This window comes from Phragmites australis, chromosome 3, assembly GCF_958298935.1.
Source record: "Phragmites australis chromosome 3, lpPhrAust1.1, whole genome shotgun sequence".
NCBI lineage: Eukaryota > Viridiplantae > Streptophyta > Magnoliopsida > Poales > Poaceae > Phragmites > Phragmites australis.
The window spans coordinates 5,458,292-5,484,471 of record NC_084923.1 but is presented as its reverse complement, the minus strand read 5'-3'; the positions used below and the strand labels follow the sequence as shown (position 1 = coordinate 5,484,471).

The following is a 26,180-nucleotide window of genomic DNA, read 5'->3' as shown; positions in this document are numbered from 1 at the left end:
ATGCATCACCCCCACCGCATGCCCCATCGTTTGATATTTCCATGTTTCTGAGTGGTGTCATCCGTAGCTATAAGAAGAGATGGTTATAATGTAGCTGGAAGGATCTGTTCTCTGCTGCTGCCTTCCTTGAATTATATCTATGCCATTACTATTATAAATCAGGTACATCTCATAATGACATAAATCCAATTTTAGAAGATTTGTAATAGCATGAATTTACATTTCAGGAGATTCGTAACGGCATGATCCAATTTTCAGAAGATTTATAATAACATGGACCTAATTTCAAGAGATTTATAATGGCATGTTTTCAAATACCGAATTTGTAATGGTATATTTCAAAACCGTGATATTTATAATTGTATGAATCTAATTAAATAACCTTGACTTCATGCAATTACCACCTAAAGAGGATCAAATTGACAGGTACTCATTTGAAAATAACATTGGTTCTTCCTTTATTGCACGATATCAGCTTTACACAATTCCTTCTGACTGATATGATACAAGTAGACACAGTGCAACACCGAAGTATATACACGACAAAATACCCAGTACATCCAAAGCAACATCTCAGTGTACATTAAATGTGAAATGTTACAAGTGAGAAATAAAAGGGGTAGATGACTAAAATTTGATCAGTTTGTCATTCTTGAGCCACAAGAGCATCTCTGATAGACCTTCGGTTAAGTTTCTTGGACTATAGCCCAGCTCCGTCTTTGCTTTGTCACATGAGTATGCCCATTGATGTTTAAGAACACGCACTGTCTGCAACACATGTTAAGGACAGAATATTAACCCAAAGCATGCCATATGATAAACTAAACTGCTTAAAATAGATAATAGTGGACATACAGGGTAACTGATAAGTGGGAGCTTTCCAGTGATGCGAGAAATGAAAACTGAAATCCACCCATATGCTTCAATCAACCATAGAGGTACGTGGAATAGGGGTGCCTTTGTGTTTGTAATATTAGCAGCCATATTGAAAATTTGCATGAATGACATGTTTTCGCCAGTGAGGAGATATCGTTCGCCCACTCTGCCCTTCTCCATAGCTGCTATGTGCCCACTAACAACATCATCAACATGGCAGAACGATTCTCTATCGTACCCATCTCCTATGTAACCAGGCAGACGCCCATTAAACCTTTCGATTAACTGCAAGAATCACCGAGGTTCAGATTCTGCTCATGACTATTTTATAGAATACTCCTGTTTTTTATAATCAAAACACATATACACAATAAATAATAGTTCTTTGACATATTCACGGGCAAGAAAGTTCTCTTACGATGCGGGAAACAAGATTTCCAGCTGTAAGTTTTCCAGGGCCATAGATAACGCCTGGGTAGACAATAGTGATCGGCACCCCCTCTGTTGCTCCCTGCAGTGCGATTCTATCTGCAAGAACCTTTGATTTCTCATACTCGGTACAAAATGCTTTCCCTTGATGCATCTGCAATTTAGAACAAATTGACTATGTTACAATTGACAACACTATATACTACGTAAGTCTGTATGCATAAATGTGGATAATTCAAATCATATGAGTAATCCAATACAACAAAAGGAGCCTAGTAGGAACTGATCACTAGAAGTCAGCTGAGTTTTAACGTCAAACAGGATTGTTGTACGAGGGACAGAAAGGTATTTGTAGAGGTGGATCAAAATACTTTTGAACTAAGGTCTGTAAGTAGAAAGCTAAATATTTGCTCAGTATATAAAATCCACCCTTGCAGTTCAAGGGCAATCAGGCAACCACGTGAAGCAAGCACCAATGTGAGCGTATCTTGTAGAGATAATAGACTCTGAATGGCACTTGAGTTATGCCTCTCTTAGCACCAGCGTCTGTTAAAACTAGCAAGACCTAGATATGACAATGTGTGCACTAGGAATATAACCTATAGCTATGTGTCAAGGATCTTGGCACGGGTGGCGCGAGCTCTTCAGAGGGGAAACTGATGGAGCGTGGTCTTCCAAAGAGGCGGCAAGGCACTTGGACGAGTTCCAGAGCAGGCCGACATCCAGAAGGCGCGTTCAACGCATAAGGAAGCCCAACCTGAGAGTAGCCAGCCTAGAATGGGCGTGAGAGTGGCCTGAGCCCATGTGGCTTGTAATTTCAAACCGCTAACAGTATTAGAGGAAGGGAATTCTTCTTGGGAAAGGGGGCGGAGAGAATAGAACAGAAGGCTGGTGGTGAGTGAGACTATAGGGTGGCAGGAGCTTCACCGGAATTTCTGAGTTGTAGAACAAATATACACTTCCTCGAATCAAGTTCGTAACAAATTGGTATCTGAGCCTACATCCTGGAGCCTTTGGACTACATCAAGCGCCCACTGTACCTGACGATAGAACAAAAGAAGACCGTGGAGATGGAGAAGGAACTCAGCGAGATCACCAAGCTTCTGGCGGCGATTCAGACCACACTGGACCGCAACGCGTCCACTGTTGAAGCTCTTACGGTGTGGAGGCCACAGATCGACTCAAAGGTGACCGATCTGCAAGCTTCAATGGAGGATTTGAGAGCCAAGGTGGATCAACTTGAAGATCCGACGAAGGGGCTCAATTAATTCTCTTGGTGAGATGTCGGCCGCCGCTCATCTGGCTGCTACCTCCACGGAGGCGACTCTCGAGCCTCATGGCCGCGGCTCTGCGTTTCATCACCGGGATGTGGGTACGGGCGTGGTCACCACCCTGTTACCCACCCCGGTCACATGTGCGAAAATGCTCTGCAATCGCTCCCCTGTACCTTATGGTGTCATGGATTCCTTTAGCAATGGCGATCTTAATCTCTTGTCCCATTTGAGTTTTGTCATGCCTAAACTAGAGTTTCCTAAGTTTGATGGTTCTAGCCCAAAAGTCTGGATTAGGAGAAGTGAAACCTACTTTGACTTGTATGAGATTCCTGTATCTTGGTGAATTAAGCTAGTTACCATGCACTTTGAAGGCTCAGCCGCATTTTGGTTGCAGTCTATAGATTCTCAGTTGGTGGGAATGTGTTGGGAGGATCTTTGCCATGCTATCTGTATGTGTTTTGAGCATGATCAGTACAATCACATTATCCGACAATTTTTTCACATCAAGAAAGATAGTACTGTCACAGAGTATATATAAAAATCTGATGATCTTACTCACCAGTTATTAGCCCATGATTTCAATATCAGTTCTGCTGCCATTACTAATAGATTCATTGATGGTTTGCGTGAAGATATTAAGGCTGTAGTCATGATACATAGGCCCCATGATCTAGATACTGCTAGTTCTTTCGCAATTTTGCAGGAAGAGGTACTGTTGGAGATTCCTAAAAGAGATACTCGTAAGCAAGATGGAGGTTCATTTCTGAAGAATATCAGTAGATCTGCCAATCAATTACCCCACATGCCTATGAAGTCTACATCATTTGGTTCAGTGGAAGAAAGAAGAACTGTGGAATCCAGTAAATCAAAGGCCAACGATGACAAGTTAACGGCTCTGAAGGCTTATAGAAGAGCAAAAGGGTTGTGTTTCAAGTGTGGAAGCAAATGGGGACCTCAACATGTTTGTTCCTCTTCTGTGCCTTTACAAGTTGTGGAAGAACTTTGGCAGATGATTCAAGACACTGGACAACAAAGCAAAGAGCCATCTTCTCAGGATGATTCTGACTCTGGGGAAGATTTAATGGCAATATCAGCACAAGTTGTATCTGGAACAGAAACAACAAGAACAATGAGGCTACTGGGGCTGCTGCTAAAGTTTGAAGTTATCATGCTGATAGACTCAGGTAGTTCAAATAGTTTTATTAGTGAATCACTTACTGCTCAGTTGTTTGGTTGGAAGGAATTGACTAATCCTATGAAAGTGAAGGTAGCAGATGGCCAAATTGTTCTTTGTTCTCATGAAATTCCTGATTGTGAGTGGTGGATACATGGAACTTCTTTTATATCCACCTTTAAGGTTTTTCCTCTTCAATGCTATGATATCATTTTAGGTATGGATTGGCTAGAACTTCCACAGCCCCATGCAAATGAATTGGGTGGATAAGTGGATGTCTTTTTCTCATAAAGGGTCACAGCTGAAGCTTCAAGGTATTTCTGCTACCATCTCTAGCTGTTGCTTAATTAATGATCAAACATTGTTGAAATTGGAGGAAAATGATAACATATGGTGTGTAGTTCAGATATATTCCCTAGAGGAGAATGTTAAGGAGGCGCAATGGCCTAAGGAAATTCAGGATATTATTCTCAAATATGCTGAATTGTTTGAGGAACCAAAGGGTTTACCTCCCAGTAGATCTTTTGATCACAAAATTCCTTTGATCACTGGTGCACAACTTTTTAGACTCAGACCTTATAGGTACAACCCTGCTCAAAAGGATGAAATAGAAAGGCAAATTAAAGAACTGCTTAGCAATGGTATGATACAAGCTAGTTCTAGCCCCTTTGCTTCTCCTGCCTTATTGGTTAAGAAGAAAGGAGGTGACTGGAGGCTGTGTGTGGATTTTAGAAGATTGAATGCTCTAACTGTGAAGGGTAAATATCCACTTCCTATCATAGATGAATTATTAGATGAATTAGCAGGAGCTATATGGTTTACTTCTTTGGATTTGAGGGCTGGATGTCATCAAATCCTAGTTACTGCTGAAGATCAACATAAAACATCATTTCAAACCCATAATGGACAGTACCACTATAAGGTTATGCCTTATGGGCTTACTGGAGCACCAAGAACATTTCAGAGTGTTATGAATGCCTCATTAGCACCCTTGCTCAAAAAATGTGTTACTGTCTTCATGGATGATATTCTTATCTATAATCGGTCCTTGGATGAGCATCTCTCTCATATTCAGCAGGTGTTTGATATCTTGAGAGCTCAACAGTTCAAGATTAAGCTGTCCAAGTGTTCTTTTGGCCAACAAAGACTGAATTACCTTGGACATGTAATTAGTGCATCTGGAGTATCTACTGATCCTTCCAAGGTTGCATCTGTGCAGAATTGGCCTATTCCTGAAATGTCAAGCAAGTACTAAGTTCTTTGGGTTTGACAGGCTACTATAGAAAGTTTGTCAAAAACTATGGATTGATCACTAAGCCATTAACAAATCTATTGAAGAAAGGTGAACCATTTGTATGGACTCTTGTTGCCCAAGAAGCATTTCAAACTCTGAAATAGTCTTTGATCACTGCACCTGTTCTTGCATTACCCAATTTTAGTCAACCTTTTTCCATAGAGACTGATGCCTCTAATAAGGGTATTGGAGCAGTCCTTCAACAAAATGGTCACCCAAAAGCTTTTATTAGCAAAGCTCTTGGACCTAAAAATCAAGGACTCTCCACATATGAAAAGGAATGCTTAACCATACTATTTGCAGTTGATCACTGGCGTTCATATCTCCAACAATCTGAATTCATCATTTACACTGATCACAAAAGCCTTGTCCATTTAGATGATCAGCATTTGTCCATTCCTTGGCAGCATAAGGCTCTCTCTAAGTTGATGGGCTTGCAATATAGAATCTGTTATAAAAAGGGCCGAGATAATTGAGTGGCTGATGAGCTATCCAGGATAAATCTGGACCCAGATGTTGATTGTTTGATGATGTCTTCAGCTCAACCCTCTTGGATTGTGGAAGCGGTACAAAGATATCACAAGGACTCAAAAGACTCTCAGCTCTTAGCAAAACTGCCAATACATTCTTCTCAAGGTCATTTCAGATTAGTGAATGGGTTGATCAGGTACAATGACAGATTGTGGGTTGGAAAGAAACAATCCCACTGTACAGAACAAGATTCTGCAAGCATTGCATACCAGTCCTATAGGAGGACACTCTAGGTTTCTCCCTACTTATATATACATCAAATCTTTGTTTGCTTGGCCTAATATGAAGACTTGTATCAAAGATTATGTGGCCCAGTGTTCCATCTGTCAGCAGGCAAAGCATGAGAGAGTAGCTTATCCAGGCCTTCTTCAGCCTTTACCTGTCCCTGAGCAGGCATGGCAAATCATATCAATAGATTTCATTGAAGGCTTGCCTAGATCATCCCACTACAATTGCATCTTAGTGGTTGTTGACAAATTTTCTAGGTACTCACTTCATCCCTTTATCTCATCCCTTTACCGCTTTGAAAGTAGCAACTACATTCATCAACCATGTGTATAAACTACATGGACTCCCTCAAGTGATAATTTCTGATAGGGATAAAATCTTCACAAGTGCATTGTGGCAAGAGTTGTTCAAATTATCTGGAACTAAATTGCACATGAGCATGGCCTACCATCCTCAAACGGATGGGCAAACGGAGAGAGTCAATCAATGTCTAGAGACTTACTTAAGATGCTTTGTTCATGCTTGTCCTCACAAGTGGTCTCAATGGCTGTCCTTAGCTGAGTTTTGGTACGACACATGTTATCACTCTACTTTGGACAAGACTCCTTTTCAGATTCTCTATGGGCAGGAGCCACGTCATTTTGGCATTAATCCAGCTGAAGCCTGTGCTATCCCTGATTTGGATCTTTGGCTCAAGGAGCGTCACTTGATGACTCAATTGTTGCAGCAACATTTATCTCGAGCCCAGAATAGAATGAAGATGCAAGCAGATAAGAAGAGGTCTGAAAGATCATTCTCTGTTGGAGACATGGTCTACTTAAAACTTCAGCCCTTTGTACAGACTTCAGTTGCTCACAGAGCATATCACAAGCTGTCATTCAGATATTTCGGACCTTATCAGATTGAAGCTGCAGTTGGTGCTATTGCTTATCATTTGAAATTACCTCCATCCAGCTCATTTCACCCTGTGTTTCATGTCTCTCAATTGAAGCGTGCAGTTGATTCTTCTGATCAGCACAACTGGGAGCTTCCTGCTGATTCAAGCGCTTATCAGGTACCTCAAAGTATTCTTGACCATCGAACACATAAGGTTGGCTCTTCTATATCTTCGCAGGTGCTCGTCCAATGGTCGGGATGGCCCAATTCCATGGCGACATGGGAGGATGAACTACAGCTTCAGCAAGATTTTCCGGCTGCACCGGCTTGGGGTCAAGCCGGTTCTCAAAGAGGGAGGATTGTCAAGAATCTTGGCACGGGTGGCGTGAGCTCTTCAGAGGATGCTGGTCGAGCGCAGTCTTCCAAAGAGGTGGCAAGGCACTTGGATGAGTTCGAGAGCTGGCCGATATCCAGAAGGCACGTCCAACGCATAAGGAAGCCCAACCCGAGAGTAGCCAGCCCAGAGTGGGCATGAGAGTGGCCCGAGCCTATGTGGCTTGTAATTTCAGACTGCTAACAGTATTAGAGGAGGGGAATTCTTCTTGGGAAAGGGGGGCGGAGAGAATAGAACAGAAGGCTGGCGGCGACGCCGGCGAGTGAGACTCGAGGGTGGCCGGAACTTCACCAGAATTTCTGAGTTGTAGAACAAATATACACTTCCTCGAATCAAGTTCTTAACACTATGTGATGAGGCCGTAGAGCCAATATGGTTCTTGAGGAACATCATCAGTTTAATTTCATGGTAATCTTTCAAGACTGAAAATAGCAAAAATATAAGACAGAAATTCAAGAATTCTGTTTTACCTGTGTCTCATCTGCAACATAACCATCAGTTGGGCCGATTGCAAAGAACGACGATGTGTAAACTATCTTCTTCACAGTTGGTGTCCTCTTGGCAGCCTTCAACACATTTTCAAGTCCTCCCACATTAACCTGCACCACAGCAGAAAATGCAAATATCTGTTACACGCATTTCTCAAGGCAATCCTATTTAATATGCATTCCAGTTTCGTGCACTGTCTCCTCAGATATTTCTTGCCTTATTTAGTATCTAAAAACAGTACTAAGATGAGGAGAATCTCCACAGTGCCCTGAAAGATAGACTAACTTGAGAATGGCACCACAGTGCCCTGAAACCGCCAAGAGAACAGTTTGGCATATCATATGTTTCGCTAGCAATAAACGCGTCTTTTATGCTAAGCACTGGCAGAATCTCCCGTCTCCAACAGGAATTGGTCTGAGGCTTGTAGATTGTGACCATATCCCAATTGAATTAGAATTACTAAGATTATATCAGAACTGAACAGTTCTCAACAGATTTTCTTCCAATTTGGTGTCCCTCGATTCCAGGCAGCTTAAGCAAATAAGCAGTTGCCCAAAAACTCAGCGATTTGCATATGCTGAACTGAAAAATCAAGCGCCCAAAACTCTTGTTCCTAAGCAATTGCCTTACTTTGAGGAAAACGGAGGGATCGGGGAGCCACGGCTCGACTGCCGCGGCGACGTGGAACACGGCTTCGCAGCCGTCGAAGGCGGCGGCGAGGGAGTCCGCGTTGGTGACGTCGCCGTAGGCCAGCTCGACGCCGGGGGGCAGGCCGGAGACGTCGCTGGAGCGGCGGACGAGCGCGCGCACGGCGTGACCGGCGTCCGCCAGCGCCGCGCACAGGCGGCCGCCCAGGTACCCCGTCGCGCCCGTCACCACCACCCTCATGCCGCCGGCAATCGCAGCAGCGCACCAGCCGCTGATCCGATCCAACTAGCACCACACTCTCTCCTGCTCGAAGCCAAACCCAACAGCTCGGGTGAAGTCAACGACACGAGGCCAGGAGAATGATGCGATTAAAACGAGGATTTTTAGGGATTTGGTAGGACATTATCATCGTTTTAAATGGGATTCGGATTCTCTCAGCCGAGCCAGTTTGTCAGTCTAGCACTCCAGTTCATGTCGGATCACGATCCTCTATTTGACTTCATAAGTTGCGATTTCATTCTAAGGGTCGTCTAATCTATAATGGACGTTTAAGATTAAATCTCAATTTCATAACAGTTAAATATTTTTCATTTAACTATTCAATATTTTTTGGTTTTATAATTAGTTTAACGTTTTTTATTAATTATACAACGTTTTTTATTTAAAGTAAAGTCATGGTGACTCTAAAAGAGTGAAGTAAGATAATTCTGATCTATTTCATGAAAGGAAACCCAACTAGAAATATTTCAGTTTTTGTCACTCAAAAAATAGCTCTCATCTCGCCACTCTCTATCAGTTGCTCTATAATATTTACCACTAATTTCTCATGATAATTTTAAGATTTGCCATTTTCATCAGTTAGCTATATTAATTTACTATTTTTTTATTCACCTAAAACGCAAAATGTTGAACCGCTCGCCCCTCTCCTTGTTTCTCTCATCCCTTTTCTCCTATTTCTTCTTCTATCTTCCACCCTGCTCAATGTGTGTATCTCAATGTTCACACCCACCATCGCCTCCTGGAATGTTGTGGCGGGGTTCAAGACCAGCCATCCTTACTCTATACCATGCGACAAGGAGGCACGGGAGGGAATTGGGCATGAACCCGATGCTCACAGCGCCATGTCGAAGAGGTGGAGGTTAGGGACTCTGGCAAAGCATGTGGCGATGAGGTGCACGTCCTACAACTCCCGTTCAGGGGAGTTCGGGTAGAGACCCGCCACCGCCAGCGTTACATACCTCCATCTCTAATCACTCAATCACTTAGCACCAGGTGCAATAAACTTCACAAATGGAGAGTACTCTATCCTGGGATACAAATCTAGAAGAGACTAGAAGGTTCTAGAAGAAGAAGGGAATGGATTCGGGAAGAAGAATAGAGGAGCCGAGGTAGAAGAAAGGAGTCGTCTCTTTTCTGGTCTGTTTTCAATTCGTCGATCCCTTCTACTGTCAGTGCTTCCTTTCTTGTATTGCTCCCACCAGGAGTTACATTGGCCTAGAGCCCGCCCACTGGCTGCCACGGTCCCTCAAATCCAGTGCCACATCGCCCCACATATCCATGTACATGACAATAAGCCCTATGCCTAGCACCGCGGCGCAGCTAAGGAGGACGCCACCGTGGCCTCCAGGCCCACGGCGCATTGCTACCGGAGCTGGTAATCGATGCACCACAGTCACAACCCAACCGTGCAGCCACACATTGCGGCATCCGAATCCTCCCTGAGCGTCCGGCTCACCGCGCACACCTGCGACGTGATCACGTCCCGCAGACGCCAAAACTGTCACAAGATGGTGCGCAGCGCCAGCGCCCTGTACGTATGTGCCGACCCAGCTGTCTCGAACGACGACACCACCTGCATCTGCATGTGGTACTACTGGTACTGCTGCTCCACCTACCATCCATGACATCGGTTAATCATTAACCAGTTTGACTAATAAATTGATCAACTAATCCGGACCCCCTCACCCGGCCCTGCCGCCTGAGCCCCTGGCGCGATAGGCAACACTTGCCCTGAGTGCACCCCATGGTTGGCCATGGCGACATCCGTGACAAGAAAGAGGCGGCCAGTCATGGCAGTGGTGGCAAGGAGCAACTCAGGGATGGAGAACATAGAAGGAAGGAGAACAAAGAGCAAAATGACCTCGCTACCGTCGGGTTAAATGGTGAAAATGGCAAATCCTAAAGGATCAAGTGGAAATTGTTGGAGAGTAGTGACTCGAGAGTGACTATGGGACGTGAGCCATTTTAGGAGGGACAGAAGCTGAAATTTCCCGACTCAACCACACAGTCATACAGACCATGGCGACTCGAAAGCTTAGGGCTAAAATAAATTCGTCTTTCTTTGCTGGGCTGACCCATTTAAATCTGTTCCTCTTTTTTCTGACTCTTTCACGGAGAAACGCTACATAGCAATTTCATAGTTCCTCATGTGTCTCGAGTGTCAATATGGTAATTACCATTTCACCTCGTGGCATCTCCAACAGTTGGTCAGTTCCCTCTGCCCCCTTCCAGACTTCAAAACCCCGCACTGGCGATCGAGGATCAGGGGTTCAGCGTATGAGGTAGTACGGGAGAAGACGATAAAAGAGAGCAAGCGCCAGATGGAGGCGCTCGATCCGCGCCACCTCTTCGTCGTCATCAAGGAGGCACCCAAGACCTCCTCGCCCATGGTGATGTAGTGATGCCATACCATACTGCCGCTGCTACCCACAACCTTTTGTCTCGGCTTGCTACGTGTAGCCATAATTTAATTTCCTCGTGGTGCACACGAGGCTCCTTCCCTCCCTTCCGCGGAGGTCCTACAACTGATGAAAGGATCGAATGGTCCTAGATGGTGCGAGTTGAATTGGACGCTAATTAAAATTATTTTAACTGAACTCTAGAACAAGTAAACAACATTATCCTACATAAATAGTAAAGTAACTATAACAACAAAATTTGATAAAATACTAAGCAAGAAAACATGCAAGATGCTCAAAGTAAATGCGGGAAAGAAAAGAGATGGACAAAAAGACATCAATTTTTTTCCCGAGTTATCAAGAAGTTGATACTCACCCTAATCCTCGTTGAAGCATCCACTAAGGATATCACTCTTCCTTAAGTCATCAAGACTCCCCTTGAGTCACCAATACTCAAGTGCTCACTATTGATAGCCACTTCTATATCTCTAGATCAACGAGCTTTAAACCAAGCACAGATCTCTTGGGACTCCCATAAGAACTCTAAAAGCTCACTAAGATACCTCCAATCATCAAGACCGGCTAGGTGTTAACAACCACCAAGAATAATAAGCTAATAGCTTCACTTGATCCAAATCAATACTACACTACAACTAGATGCACACTTGCTACTCTTCTTGCACTAATGATATTTTTAATCTTCAATTAAGAACTTTACAAATCACTCTAGTGCACTTCCTACCTCTTGATCACACACTAAGTGTTTCTGCTCTACTGGCTCGCAAGAGATGCTATTGAGACAAAATGAGGGGGTATTTACAGGCTAGAGGTCAAAAACTAGTCGTTGCCTAACCATCCATATTTTTCGTGAACGCTAGATGATCCAGCGTGCACAGGCTCCAGACACCGGACCATCTAGTGTGAATTGTCCACCCATGACTAGCTGTTACAGCCACTAAATCCTCCGACGAATCCTCCGATGCATACGTCGAACCATCCGATGTGTGTAAGATCACCTTCCACTGAACCAAAGTAAATCCCTCTGGACTTTACTCCGGCAATACCTTTGATCATCTTCTGAAAAATACTCCGATGCAGTCAACTTAACCTCGTTGGATCATCAAATGTGTACAAGTATTAAGGCCCACTTCTGAACAAATACTCCAGTGCAGCAAACTTAATATCGTCGGATCATCTGACGTGTACAAGCTCATTAGTGCTAGACCGTCCGACGTATAGTTTTTTTTTTCAGAATTTGTCCAATTCAAACTTCTTTAAGTTCTATCTTCTTTAAAGAGTGTGCATTTATGACTAGTGCTAGAATTTTTAACTCATACATGGGCTTTTCTGAGCTACCTAGTAATTTTACGAGTGTGCATCCAATCAAATCTAGACTCAATTATATCAAAGTACTACTTTTAGCCTCTCTTTATAGTACGATCAAAGAACAAAAGAGAGCATATGCTACTCTAAGTGTACATCATCTTCTTATGACACTTAGAACTAGAAAGTCATTAATCTTGACATTCACATCCTTTGATCGTTCAACCATTCAATTAAGAGATCAAGATCACCCAATAATATTGTGAACTAATATTTTAATTGCCCTTTAAACCAAACTTATTAGTCACAATGATATAATTATCATAATAAAAAACACTTACTACTTACCTATAGGCCTAAATGCTATAGTAGAAGTCAAGTAAGTGGAGCTATCTATCTCTTTTTTACCTCATGATATTTCCTTCCTAGGCTTAAAAGTTGAAATGCACCTATTTGATCATTTCATTTCATTCCTAGTTATTAGGAGTGCAGGTTGTCTATTTTAAGGTGTGTTTGGTTTATAGTATAACATTAGGGCGTGGATAGGATATGATCATCCTAGTTTTTAGATGTATTTAGTTAGATGGATAGGGTGGATGAGGTGGCCAACAGGGAATATTCACTGAGATATTGGATGGGGAGATCCTGGCAAAAAGAGCTGGACCAAGCCATCCAAGATTTGCTCGTCCGTGCTCTTAGTTCTTGTGTGTGTTGTGTGTGTTCATGTTATTTATTTAACTCAATTTTATTTAGGATTATAAGAGTGGTAAGAAATTCTAAATATTTTCAAAGCAAACTAGAGCTCACTAGAAACCTGTTTTAATTGGTTTGATAAAAAAGCTGAGCCAATATTTAATTAAAATTCTCCAAAGAAACCTATTTTTATAATTTCTAGCAATTTTTAATGCCTCAAATAAATTTTCAAAAATTTAGAAAAAAATCACTAATATTCTTCCCATGTGATATAATAATTTATAAAAAATATTTTCAACCCTAGATTATTTGATGAAAAAGTGAGTTCTTTTGTAATGCTCCATTTATATGTATTTTTATCATTTCATATGATATTCTCTTTTTAATTCAATTTGAACTCAAACAAATTCAAATGTACATAAATTCATCTAAATACTGCACAATTAAAGGGTAAATTCACCAGCAAATCATCATAATCAACTCAGCTCATCCAATTCATCTAATCAAACATAAAACTGACTAATTCTATCCATTCAAACCTAATAGAAAATGGTATCATCCCATCTAAAAAAATAAAGATGACCTTATACAATTCAATATTACTCTTCAACCAAACACACCCTTAGCTATCCCAAAATGACCATCCTTTTAACTTTGGTGACATCTGGAAGCAACTTTGTCTACAGTATATATCAACCCGTGCAGCGAAAACACATTCGGTTCACTTTTCGATCGGTTAACTGTACCAATTCCTGTGATTTTGGTAAGAATTGTTAAGAGTCGGAAATTTGTCGGGCACAATAAATTATCTTATGAAATGCTTTTTTTAGGGATCATGTAATCGTGTAAAATGACTGAGACAAAGGGCATTTTACATCGTGCTGTTATGCCTAGAGTCCATGTTATCATCGATCAGAATACATATGTTTTCAGACTTCAGTGACCAAGTAACAACAGGTGGCACCAGATAGCACGGAGAGAATAAAAAGGTTTGTGGATATGTGCAACATTTGGTATTCTGTGAAACTAGTGCTACAGTCACAAGTGATGCTGGTTTCGATTGGTGAGTATTGTCGGCTCCAGCCTGATTGCCACCATTTAATCCAAAAACTAAAGTCATATTCTGAGACAGGGAGTTTCTAAGGCCAATTCGAGTTATCTTGGCTATCTCGGTGAACTTAAGCTTGCTGAAGAGTTCATCATAAATTAATGTATCATAACTTGGTGACTCTGTAATGTTCGAGATCTTCACTTCAAATATGCTATGATCAAGAGTATAGAGAAGTTTGATCATCCTCTCATGGTTAGAGTATGGCAAAACACTAGTGGATCTAAGATTGCTCATAATTTCATCAAAACAAGCAAACATAGCATTAAAAGATTCACCAGATCCTTGTATAAACATTTGGTATTCTTGATTGTAAGTACTTTAGTGTTTAGTCTTAATTTGATTAGTGTCTTTATGGAAGATACTCAGAGTAGTTCAGATCTCTCAGGTAGTACGAATGTACTGAACCCTGTCAAACTCATTTCGACTCAGGCTAATGAATAAAATATTTTTGTCCTTGTTGTTGGCCTCATACTATTCGATGAACTTGAGTCGTGCGAGCAGTAGGGATCTCGTAGTTGGAATCAACTACTTCCTATATTGCACTTTCATAACTTAGAAGATAAGCTTTCATACGCACCTTCCAGTATGAAAAGTCTTTTCCATCGAAAAATGAAATCTTCTCACTTCTCTCCATGTCACATACGGATCACAAAGCTGGTTAAGATCAACAAGTGATTGAATCGACTCTGATACCAATTGTAGGAGCGAGAACGACAAGTAGAGAAAGGTGAATAGGCTACTTATAAATTTTCTATAAAATAGATGACCTACTCTTTGTTCACGTAACGCTCCTCAAAACGCATAAATGGAAGCATAAACTTTAGAGAGAGAAATCGAGAAAGAAAGTTTCGAGACAATATGACTCCATGGATGGAATATGAACCATAAACTCTATTTAAGACCATTTCATGTGTCTTTGAGTACAAAAGCTTAAAACTTGAATAAAGAATAAAACAACACGACAGACACTGAAAGAATCAACTCTAGAGACAAGGGGATTCAAGTCCCTCTCAAATACATGAATATATGAACATTTATGCCTCTAGCAATAAGAAGAACAACCTCCCAAGATTAAAAAAACACAACTCAAAAGCAAAAATGATAATCACAAGAAAATCACAACCGAAAAAAGAAAACTTGCAAACTTGCAAGGGAACCAATAGAGAGACTAAAAGGAGTGAAATTCAAGCATATGTAAAAATATAACTTTATTACTGAAAAAGATCAACCCTATTTTACACAGATGACAAGGAGTTTTCTCTTAAAAAACTCTCACCTATTACATATACTAAACACTCATCTTTCTCTTCTCTAAACCCTAGCATTAGGCTCCCAAATAGGTGGCATAAGAGACTCAAGTGGCTGGTTCTAAAATACACCTCTATTTATATATAGAAAACTTGACACCTAAGTTTTCTAATTTGTTATCAAAATACCTCTCTCTTGTAGTACACTCCTACCTACCACCGAGGATATTTTGGTATATTTCTTGCTCCATCCATCGAACGGCCGCGATGTCTTCACGACTTAGTTTTGTCTCGATGCAAGCTTCATGATGATACCACATACTCCTCGAGTCCTCCCACGGTTTTGAGGCCCAACCGTGAAACCCTCTGCACGTTCTCAAAGTGTTACTTCCCATGTGCTTACACGTTAATCAAGCGTTCTGATATCAACACGTGTACTCCGTCTTACGATCCTAACTGCTGACAAGTCGTCTCCTATTCCCGATCCCTCGGGTCGTATTGTCACTTGCACCGACATCCCTTTCACTTTATCAACACGTCGTCTTCATCTTCTGTTCATATTTTGCTTGACCTCTACGTGTATAGCTAGGATCAACCTTGACTCCGTTCGGCCTCCTTGATCATCCGACACCAAACACCCGCTTAGTCCCAATCACCCGCGTCGACCGCCAAGTTGCATCCGTTAACTACATACTATGAGATAAGCAAGCACATTTCTTCAACTACAACTCTAGTTAATCCATAATTAAAATACTCAAACCAAATTTAAATAATTCAAAACTTAAGAAATCAAATCGATAAACTTATTAATCACTCATCACATATAAAACAAAACATATTTCAACTTGATTTCTCAACTCTGTTTTTTTAGCCTTTCCCAGAAAAACACGGCCAAAAAAATTCCACCCATACTGTCCTACCAATTTTTTAAATATTTTTTAATTAAATTATAAATATATACATCTGGTAGAGATCTATACTCTCGTCGTTACGCCGCTCTTCCGCCAAACAATAAATTTAAAAATTAAAAAATGTCACGTTTCAATACTTTTGAAATTCAAAACACTATTACAATTATTATGAAAAATTTAAAAAAATTATGTGATGTAGATAATACTATCATCTAGCTCTTCAAATATTTTCAACTCAATATAGCTTGTTGCCATTGCAACGAATGACAGAAATCTAGATCTACAATTTTTTAAAACAGATATATATATATATATATATATATATTATTTAAAAATATAAAAATAAAAGTTCCGACTATACCGTGCCCCGCAAATTTACCGTCTTACCCCGCAGCGCCTCCAACGGTCAATTTCCTCTGCTGTCTGCTCCGTCCCGGCCTTCAAAACCCCACGCCGTCCTCCCATAAACCCTCCCCAACCTCGCACTTGCTGTCGTGCTGCTCCAGCTCCTCTTTGCTCCACGTACGGCACGCTTCGTTGAAGGAATCGAGTGGAAGAAAGGGGGAGAGGGAGATGGCGGCGGTTGCGGAGCAGGGGATGTCGCCGTACGAGGCGGCGCGGGAGCGGACGGTGCAGGAGAACAAGCGCAAGATGGAGGCGCTCAACCTGCGTCACCTCTCCGCCGCCATCAAGGAGGCGCCCAAGACCCCCTCCCCCATGGTGATGCCAAGGCCTTCTTTGTTGGTTTCGGCCTGCTATGCACAGTGTCTTATTTGACAGTTTGTTGGTCGCTTAACCTACTGACTAAGGCGCCTTTTTTTTAATTTGGTTTCGGGCTGAGCAGAAGCAGAAGAGGCGCAGGATCATCGAGGAGGCAGTCGTGGCTCCCTCGCCACCCAGGAGGTCCCGGCGGCTGGCTAACCTCCCTGAGGTCAAGTATGCAGAGGTATCTGTTCTTTTTCTTCTTCTTCTTTTTTACCTGAGCTGTTTTCTTTTTAGGCTTAAATAAATGCACCTGTTCGGCTAATTCTAGATATTTGCATTGGTGTGTGCATTCGCTCCATGCATTTTACAAGGTTGTTAAGCATGGAAATTTTGTTGTTAGCTTATAAGATTGTCCAGATTTGCTATGTGAAAGCTCAGCTCTTACAGCAATTTTGTGTGCATCAACCTTTGCTCAGCTCTGTTCATATTATCTTTCAACTGCCTCTTCAAAAAAGAAAGAAAGAAAGAAACTTTCAGCTGTGCCAAATCATGCGAATTTGTTAGAAACTAGGAGTACTAGAATTTAGGAAATTTGACTGACACAATTAATGTGACTACAAAATTCTTCTTTTGGTAATAAGCCTATGGTCATTCTGTATGCCAGTGCTTAGCATCCATGTTATCACCAGTTGAATCTATGTGTTTTTACTGACAAGTAAAATCTGTCAACAGATAGCGCCACATAATGCAGAGAGAATGACAAGGTATGTGGATATGTGCTAGCATTACCACAGGAGCTTGAAACATTTACTTCTCTTGTTAAGTAACGATCCTATTCTTTTATTTTTCTGCAGGTCTCCTTGGAAACCAACTAACAGGATCTACTCGGCAAGGCCTGGATCAATTTCCATGAAAGCTAGGTTGGAGGCAGCAAGAAAAGCTGAGGAGTTGGAATCAGAACTTGACCCTTCATTCCCATCTTTTGTGAAAGCAATGTTGCACTCACATGTGGTGCGAGGATTTTGGCTGGTGAGTATTATACCATTATATGCTCTCCCAAGCAATTTCTTTAGCTCATGTCATATGTATTAATTTTGTTGGTACATGATCAAAAGGGTCTCCCTAGCCATTTCTGTGACACCTACATGCCAAAACAAGATGCCATTGTCACTCTGGTGGATGAGAAAGATGAAGAATTTGACACCAACTACCTTGCCTACAAGAAGGGGCTAAGCGGTGGCTGGGCTGGTTTCGCTTTATGCCATGGATTGCAGGATGGAGATGCAACAGTTTTTCAGTTGATCAAGCCTACAACCTTCAAGGTACAATCTACTGAAACATGGTATCTGAATAATGTTTAATGCTAACTCACCAAAGAATTGCTTTCCCAGGTGCATATAATCCGAGCAACTTCTGATGATGACGATGAGGTAACTGAGTGACTGCACCACGCTACAGCTCTACTACTAACTTATCAAGAACGGAAAGGAGGATTTTGGGTGTGCTTTGGGCTTTATTTGTCAGGACTGGCTGTCTAGCTGTTAATTGTTATGTACTATGTATTTATGTCTATCGGTATTACTAATGAGATTCCAGAGCTGCAGAAATCAAAACTTCAAAAATTCGAGTAATCAACTTTTTTTTTGCCGTTGCATGTTACTATCCTAAAGCAAGTTTCAGAACATGAACGTTAATCTGACTTTTAGATAGATTAAGGAATGATTCATCAACTAAAACGTATCCCTAAACTGATGATATTTGATGCAACATGTACAAAAGGACACAAATGGCTCAAAGGAATGCTAAATTTAACATCTATACCTCACCCGGGTGATTTAGAAGAAAATCTCACCTGTATTTCTAACCATTAGATCTAAGATCTATGGCTTAAACTTGCATCGGATGATAGCAGTAACAAAAATTCAGGTGAGAGTGAGGTGGTTCTCACCCGAATTTTTTCGCTACACCATTATTACTTAAAAATTACATAAAAATATGACTGTAATTTCCGTGTAAAGTAGTTATAACTTTAATATAAGCTAACTGTAATTGATATAAAATTTGTATGTGTGAGTAGTATTAAAAATTAGGGTGAGGAGAGAGAGGCTGAATTGCCTGAATTTTGCAAAAGACTAACTATCCAACACAAATCTTGGTACATATCCAATAAATGAAAATTCAGGTGAGAGCACCCCTTGATTTGCCCAGGTGAGATATAGCAAAGCTGTTCAGCTAACATAAATCAGACATCAATGTTGTCTTCACTCCTCTCCCTTCATCATCAAATAGTGTCGTCGGTATCTATGAATGCAGCATCAGATTGAAATTAGCATCGGTGTATTTCCTCCTTGTCAGCCTCATTCAAATCTGTTCCCCTTAGTCCTGTAAATTATTCTTGAAAATTATATCATGAGGATAAAAGGACCCAAATGAATATTCTCTTACTCTTCAATACCTCAAATTAAGTCCAGCTTTGTTTTTCAGACTGTCTGGTATCTGTCCCGAGAGATTGTTGTTGTTCAGGTATCTGCCGTCGTCCAGACAAAATGCATTAGGCAAAGAAATTAAGGGGGTATTATCTAACAGACATTACAAAAATGAAAAATCGAGTGCTTACAGCTCTTTAAGATTGCTGAGTTTTCCCAATGATGGTTTGATCGTTCCGCTCAACTGATTGCCATCAAGATGCCTTCTCAATGTAGAAAAGTTAGCATAATGAGAAGACTCCTGGGATGAATGGTTCAAGAAGTCAAGCCTGCTTGAACTTACAAGGCAGATAAGGTGTGCATGCTGCTCAAGTCAGATATAGAGCCTAAGAGTTTGTCAGATAGTTGTTGTCAAATTTTCAATTAGAAGGATTGTACATCCTTTTGTTCATACTATTGGCCGCTTATTTTTGTCAATCTTACCTGGTTTTCATCGCAGACAAATTTCCAATGCTGTCGGGAAGCGATCCTGAAAGACCGTGATTTTTTAGATCCCTGTATTACAGAAAAAGGTCATATTATCACACCAACGATCAACATTTTGCTTTTATACGTCATTCTTCCATCCGTACAAGAAGTAGAGCACCAATAATCGACCAAATTTAGCCCCAAAAAAATACACTTTAAAATACTGATGACAACTGATTGAATAGGGCAATCATGGTAATCTGAATTCTTATAGTGACAAGACGCGCGCGGGAGATCCCTCAGAGCACTCAACCCCAGTCCATAAGTTCTGCCGCGGCAAGCAAGGGTCGCCGGCCCAGTCTGGAAGTGGGTTCTTGAAGCTCCTTGCAAGATCTTCCATTGCAACCACTGCGCAATTGGAAGGCCTAGAGGTTCTCATCACCCAAACATTGCACACAAGTCACAAGTCACAAGCTTGCTTCTGAAAATTGCGTACCATCTCTAGTTGCCGTCCTGCTAGGGATGAAAATGGAACGGGAAAATCCCGTTCCATCCCGGTACCATATCCCGTTTTTTTCAGTCTGTTTTTGTTTTTTTTCGTTCCCGTCTATCCTATTTTCGTTTTCGTCCGGCTGAGAAAATATGAAAGTGAAAACGGTAGGGGAGTTTTCCGACCGTTTCCGTCCGTTTTCACCCCTACGCTCACTTATGTCTTTGGTTGAGACTTATCACTTATGTTTATTATATGCTCGAGTATCGAGTTAAGGTTTATGTGGTTCTTTTTTAAGGGTACAAAACATGACGTACATAACCCACTTACATCACACTCACACCTAACGCACGCACACACGTGCATGTCCTAAGCATACACGTTACAGATATATTCTCGCTAAACGGGCACGTGTGTGCATACCCCTAACTACTAAGAAAAAAACCCCGATGAGGCTCGTGGGTCGATCCTAGGGATCGAACCCACGACTGGCCGTCCCTGTCAGTTTGCCACGGGGAGCAAACCAACCGAGCTACTGCTCGGTCCTAAGGCTTATATTATTGTATCTTCGTATCTTGTATTATTTGAGTCAAATATTGATAAAAAAAAATGATATATCATGTGAATCGAAAAATCATATGACATTTTTTTTACTTTAATGCGACTTGCTGATTGGATTGGTTCATTAAACTTATTAATTCAGTATTATCTGAAGATAATGTGAAACTTATACATGTTGACATGTCTTGATGGTTCTATAGGTCGGTGTTTCCATTTTGTGTTTTCGAATCCCGACCGATACCGGTATTTTCCCGATAGGATTGGTTCGTTTTCGACCCTTCGATTATGTCCGACCGTTTTTGTTTTTTCCCGTTCCCGCCTATCCCGTTTTCTTTTCCGTCCGGCAGAGAAAATATGAAAATAAAAACGGTTAAAGAGTTTTTTCGACCGTTCCCGTCCGTTTTCATCCCTACGTCCTGCCACCGAGTGGGACGATCTGGAAGATCTCGCCGGCGTTTATCAGCGGCCGACAGGAGACGTCTCGTTCGGCGTGAGGACGATCTCCGTTTTCCTGGACAGCTGCATCATGCTGGAGTACACCATGACACCGGATGCCGAGGCGTTGAACCCCCTGAAGAACTCCTGCCCGTTCACGGCCACGTCGAACACGCGCCAGCTGTATGGGCTCGCCGTGCGCGAGTCCTGGAAGTAGAGCGCCACGTAGTAGCTCGCCGCGGGCAGCTCCGCCTGCGGCCACTGCACGGTCAGCTTCTTCCCCCGGCTCGTGGTGACCCCGGCCTTGAGCGCCTTGGGCGGCGGCTGGTTCCAGAAGTCGTCCGGTGAGATCTCCGAATGTCTCTCCACCGATGGGTTGCCGTCGTCCGCGAACGGCGCGCAGTACCGGTTGTACTGGTCATCTGGATAGCTAGAATGCCAGCCAGGTCACGTCAGGATTCCCCTCACGCACGCGCGCGGCGCGCACAAACACGTACGCATTTCGGACGTGCGCGCGTACCTGACGATCTCGCCCTTGCTGCCGAACCGGCTGCGAGCCACGGTGCTCATGGCGTACTTGCCGAAGTCCGTGGTGTTGTACATGGAGTCCTCGAGGTCGACGACCTCCAGCGACGAGATGAAGGGGCTCGACGCCGTGTCGGGCCGCCGCGCCAGGCACACACTCATGACCTTCCCCTGCGCCTGCGCCACTATCTCGAAGTAGGTGGACATGCCGCGGCGGAAGTTTTCGGTGGTGTTCACGGCACTCCATCGGGTGCCGTCGACGATCTGGTCGAACACCGCGGGCTCCTTACCGCCGTCGAAGCCGCCATAGAAGTAGGTGGTGCGGAGAAGGTAGCGCGTGCCCTTGACCGCGGGGAGCTCGTAGCAGTACTTGCTCGCGGTCTTGTCGGGAAAGTAGCGCACGGTGGCGAGGATCGGAAGGATGTTCGGCTTGTCGATGGCGGAGACGCTGCCGACGGCGATGAAGCCCTCATCCTGAATCCACTTGATGCTCCCTACCTGAAGCTCCTTGTCCGACCCACATTTATGTAGAACCCTGTCGTCATACACACCAATCAGTGCACGTACTACTATGCTCCATGCATTATTTCACCAACGAGGCCAGGTGAGGACGACAAGAAGAGGAGGGACGTGCATCAATTACTTACCTCTGGGTTGTGGAGCGGCGGGTTGGGGGCGACGAGTAGAGGAAGGCGGCGGCGGCAGCGACAAGGAGGAAGAAATTCGTTTCCTCTAATTCATCTCCTCCTCTTGTAAAAGGAGAAAAAATTCGTTTGAAGTCTCAGACTTAAAAGAGATTCAAACCCACCTCCCCTAATCAGGTAATGACATCTGTCTTTCATCTCCCAACCTCGCGCCCGCTCCACCCGCGCCCACGACCCGAGCAATCGCATCTGTCCGAGCCCTCTCATGCGCACAAATCTCAGAGGAACGCGGATTTTTTCAAAGGGACCTAAGCACAGTAGAGTACCTGGTCTATCGGTTCGTGCTCTGAGATTCGTAGCAGTATTGAGTGAGGTGAGAGATGGAATTTGTAAAATAAATTTCTGAATGGGCCATGCACATTGGTACACCATCCCATTAAGGACAATGGTACACAATTTTTTTTCGATAGAACATGGAGCCTTTTCGTTTATGTGTTTTCATTGTAACCCTTTTCTGTTGAACATAATTTTATTTCTTCATCTTTACATCTGTATTTTTTCATGTAATATACACTTAATAATAGAGTATTTTTCATGTAATATACACTCATATGATAAGTGTGCCATGAATAAAAATAATAAGTTAATTAGATAACATTGGAAATGAATGAACACATGTGCAATGTGCACTAGTCTCAGGTAAAATTTGTTATGAAATCGTAATGTACAATTTTATGTAGACCTCTCCGAAATTCGAATAAAACGTGCATATTAAATTTAACAAGAGCGCTAATTCATATATAATAATTGAAATAAATACCCGCTGACTGTATATATTTCTTCGAATCATACATGAACTTTCATACAACTTCATTTGTTCATCTCAAAAACTTTCTAACAAATTTCAGTGTACATGAACTAAATATTTTATTTAGTGTACAATGAGTTACTCAAAGTGTATTACATTGCATACAAATACATGTCACATGAACTTCCCCTAGGTTCATTTTTTGAGCTAGGTCTGCACCCCAGTTACACGAGGCATGCAGATGAACATGGACAACACCATCTGCATACGAAGATCAAAAGAAACAAGAACAAAATACATAAGAATTTGTGTGTCATGTACTTGATACTTATGAAGACATCAGATGAACAAATGCATCTACACATAGTTGTTCCTTCGCACCACAATCACATGTGTCTCATCTTGTACATATGACATTCAAAAACAATAAAAATTCTAAATCTGCAGACATGAACAAAAAATAAATTCAAATATTTTGATCTGGCACTAGATTCAAACATCATAGGAACTAAATTGATGTTAGATACAATCAAAATTCACAAGATCAGTCCATGATATACCCTTTTGCATTCAAAATCATGAACGAGCATATACAATACACACATGTTTCATCATCACGATTATTTTTCAAACAACCTATTCTCAGTATCTTGCACACGAACAAATAAGAACACAAGAAAATTTATATATGAACACTCTAGATCTGCACAATTGGAGGAAACTATATGAACAAGACCATTTTTTTATGCAGACAATTTTTTTGAACAAACTAAAACATAGGAGCGTTTGGTTGGGGGTGGTCAGATCGGGCCACGCCGAGTGGAGAGCGCTCGGATCTATCTTACCAACTGTTGCTGCTGTTGTCCAACCTCAACTTGCTGTCGCCATTGCCGAGCCTCCGCTCGTTATGTTGCTGAGGTAACCTCGCTGCAGTCGTTCTCACCTGTGCACCGAGCCACCGACCTCCCCCATGCGGTGCCCCAGCTGCGCGGACTCCGCTGCACTGAGACGCAGTTGTAGGCTGTCCTCCACCAACGACAGATTGATGGGCACACCTTAGGTGCGGATGCAGGATTCTCCATTGACAGTCTCGTGTTCGATGGTAGTGGCAGTGGCGGTGGGGACCTCCATTGATGGCTGCTCGATAGCCTCAGCATTGTCGGTGTAGGTGGGGGTAGGTCTAGCCGACATCAAGGTCATGGTCCCTAGATCCGGAGGAGAGGAGACTAGCTAGATCCGACGGCCGATGTCGAGGTCATTGTCCCTAGATTCGATGGGGTTTCTCCGCTCTAATGACACACTACCAGTGCATATTGGATCAATGCGGAAGAGGAGACAGAGCGAGCATGAGAAAAATGAGATGGGAGAGAAGTTCGGCTGACCAATTAATGGCAGCCGCCGTGTCCACCTGAACAAGGCCACCCATGGGCGGCAGATTGCGTGCTACAGCTGTATTAACTCCACCTTCCAGCCTAGGGGCAAATAAAACGGAAAATGTGTCGGCTATGTTCTCTCAAAATGACGAACACGAATCTCAAAAGCATTCAGGATAAGCCGCTGTGGTCAGGGCCTCAGGGGCAGTGGGAAAGTATTTATCGAATCTCAGAGCGCGCTGTCCGTGAGCCCTTTTTCGAAACTGCTACTTAACGAAGTCCGCAGCTGCCCGTGTGCACGGCACAGCGGAGGCCCGCCGCCCGTGTTGGCCCATGAGAGAATACAGGCTAGCCAGCGCGCGGGTGGGCAAGCGGCAGAGGGCGTCGCGGCTTGGGCTTGGCTCGTAGGCCGTGGCTGCCTGCCCACTCGAAACCGCGTCGGCCCATGGGAGAAGGAGAATACTGTTGCTGTACAGGAGGACGTGGTGACCGGTGAAAAAGCGTCGCAGCCGCTCATCCCGAACCCGACACACGGCCTGGTCGGTACTCGATCAGTTCTAGCCTTGTAGGCGCGGCACCACCCCTGTTCATCTCCAGCGCGACAAAACCCATCAAATCGAGCCGTTGATCACATGCTTTTTTCTAATGAAACGACACGCTTCACAGATGGCGTTTTTAGCCGGCTCGATCGTCGGTTGCTGCGTCTGGGCCAGCTGGCGCGGGCGGCAGGTACGCCGTCGGCAGGTGAACTCACACCCATCCATCCATCGGTCGGTCAATCGGTATTCCTTTCCCCTCGAACCCGCTGCCGCAGAGATGCCGAAAGCAATCTGCCGGCGCACCTCGCCGTCGCCGTCCGACACGAGCCATCTAATCTAACAATTGATGCCAGCTCGGAGGGACGGACGCCTCCTTCCAGTTCAGGTTCTCCCATCCTGCACACAAGGGTCACTAGCTAGGTTGCACATTGGAAAAAGGCAGCAACAGAGGAAGACTTGCAGTTCACCCTGAAGATAACCTTTGAGCCACGCAGGCACAGCAGGTCAAGTCATGCATCCATTTCCTTCCTTTCCCTGGAGTGATGTTGCAAGAACCGGTGAACTTTTCATCAAAACTTTCTTAACTGAAAGACAAAGAAATCCATCATCAGAGATTTGGTGAGAAACAGATGTTCAGGTGAGCATCATATCCATGGAACGCAACTACGTAAGAACAGGAAGAATGCCCTGGATCAGGAAAACAAACGAAAAAAAGGCTAGGGGGTTAGGGTAGGTTTGCCCATGGAGTTGTTTTCAGGCTTTGTAACTGTAAGGATCAGTGACATCTTAAAAGTGAATAATTTAGGATTATTTAAAACTAAGCTCAAAACTACAAGATAAACATATTTTAATTTCTATCTAAATATGATCTAGGTTTATCTAGTGCTTCTACTCCACCTAAATAAAATTTTGCACTCTAAAAACCAATCCTACCAACTACTCATGCAAATTCTAGAAAAGTTAAACATGGAAAGTTAAGTGCAAGAAATAAGTGTGAATATAAAGGGTAGAGAGAATACAAACACTTGTT

At 42.9% G+C, this 26,180-nt stretch overlaps 2 protein-coding genes and 1 pseudogene across 4 annotated transcripts; 1 reads left to right on the top strand and 2 right to left on the bottom strand.

Annotated features, from left to right (window-relative positions):
• Positions 1–433: 433 nt before the first annotated feature.
• Positions 434–8,652, bottom strand: LOC133911758 (uncharacterized). Of its 3 annotated transcripts, XM_062354145.1 has the most exons (6): positions 8,196–8,630; positions 7,547–7,675; positions 3,533–3,685; positions 1,295–1,459; positions 856–1,161; positions 434–768 (listed from the first exon to the last, which is right to left on the bottom strand). In XM_062354145.1, exons 1-6 carry the CDS (start codon positions 8,451–8,453, stop codon positions 628–630), a joined length of 1,152 nt encoding a protein of 383 aa, XP_062210129.1. In that variant the 5' UTR covers positions 8,454–8,630; the 3' UTR covers positions 434–627. The 3 variants fall into 3 exon arrangements, with proteins under 3 accessions (XP_062210129.1, XP_062210132.1, XP_062210131.1); XM_062354148.1 differs by lacking the exon at positions 856–1,161 and having other exon boundaries at positions 8,196–8,652; XM_062354147.1 differs by lacking the exon at positions 3,533–3,685 and having other exon boundaries at positions 8,196–8,614.
• An 8,009-nt stretch (positions 8,653–16,661) lies between these two features.
• LOC133910919 (B3 domain-containing protein Os03g0184500-like) lies at positions 16,662–18,507 on the top strand. Its single transcript, XM_062353156.1, has 6 exons — positions 16,662–16,896; positions 17,021–17,122; positions 17,614–17,645; positions 17,736–17,910; positions 17,997–18,203; positions 18,273–18,507. The coding sequence occupies exons 1-6, from the start codon at positions 16,750–16,752 to the stop codon at positions 18,321–18,323; spliced, it is 714 nt and encodes a 237-aa protein (XP_062209140.1). The 5' UTR covers positions 16,662–16,749; the 3' UTR covers positions 18,324–18,507.
• A 132-nt stretch (positions 18,508–18,639) lies between these two features.
• On the bottom strand, positions 18,640–24,210 carry LOC133910458 (putative leucine-rich repeat receptor-like serine/threonine-protein kinase At2g04300; annotated as a pseudogene).
• Between the last annotated feature and the right edge of the window lie 1,970 nt (positions 24,211–26,180).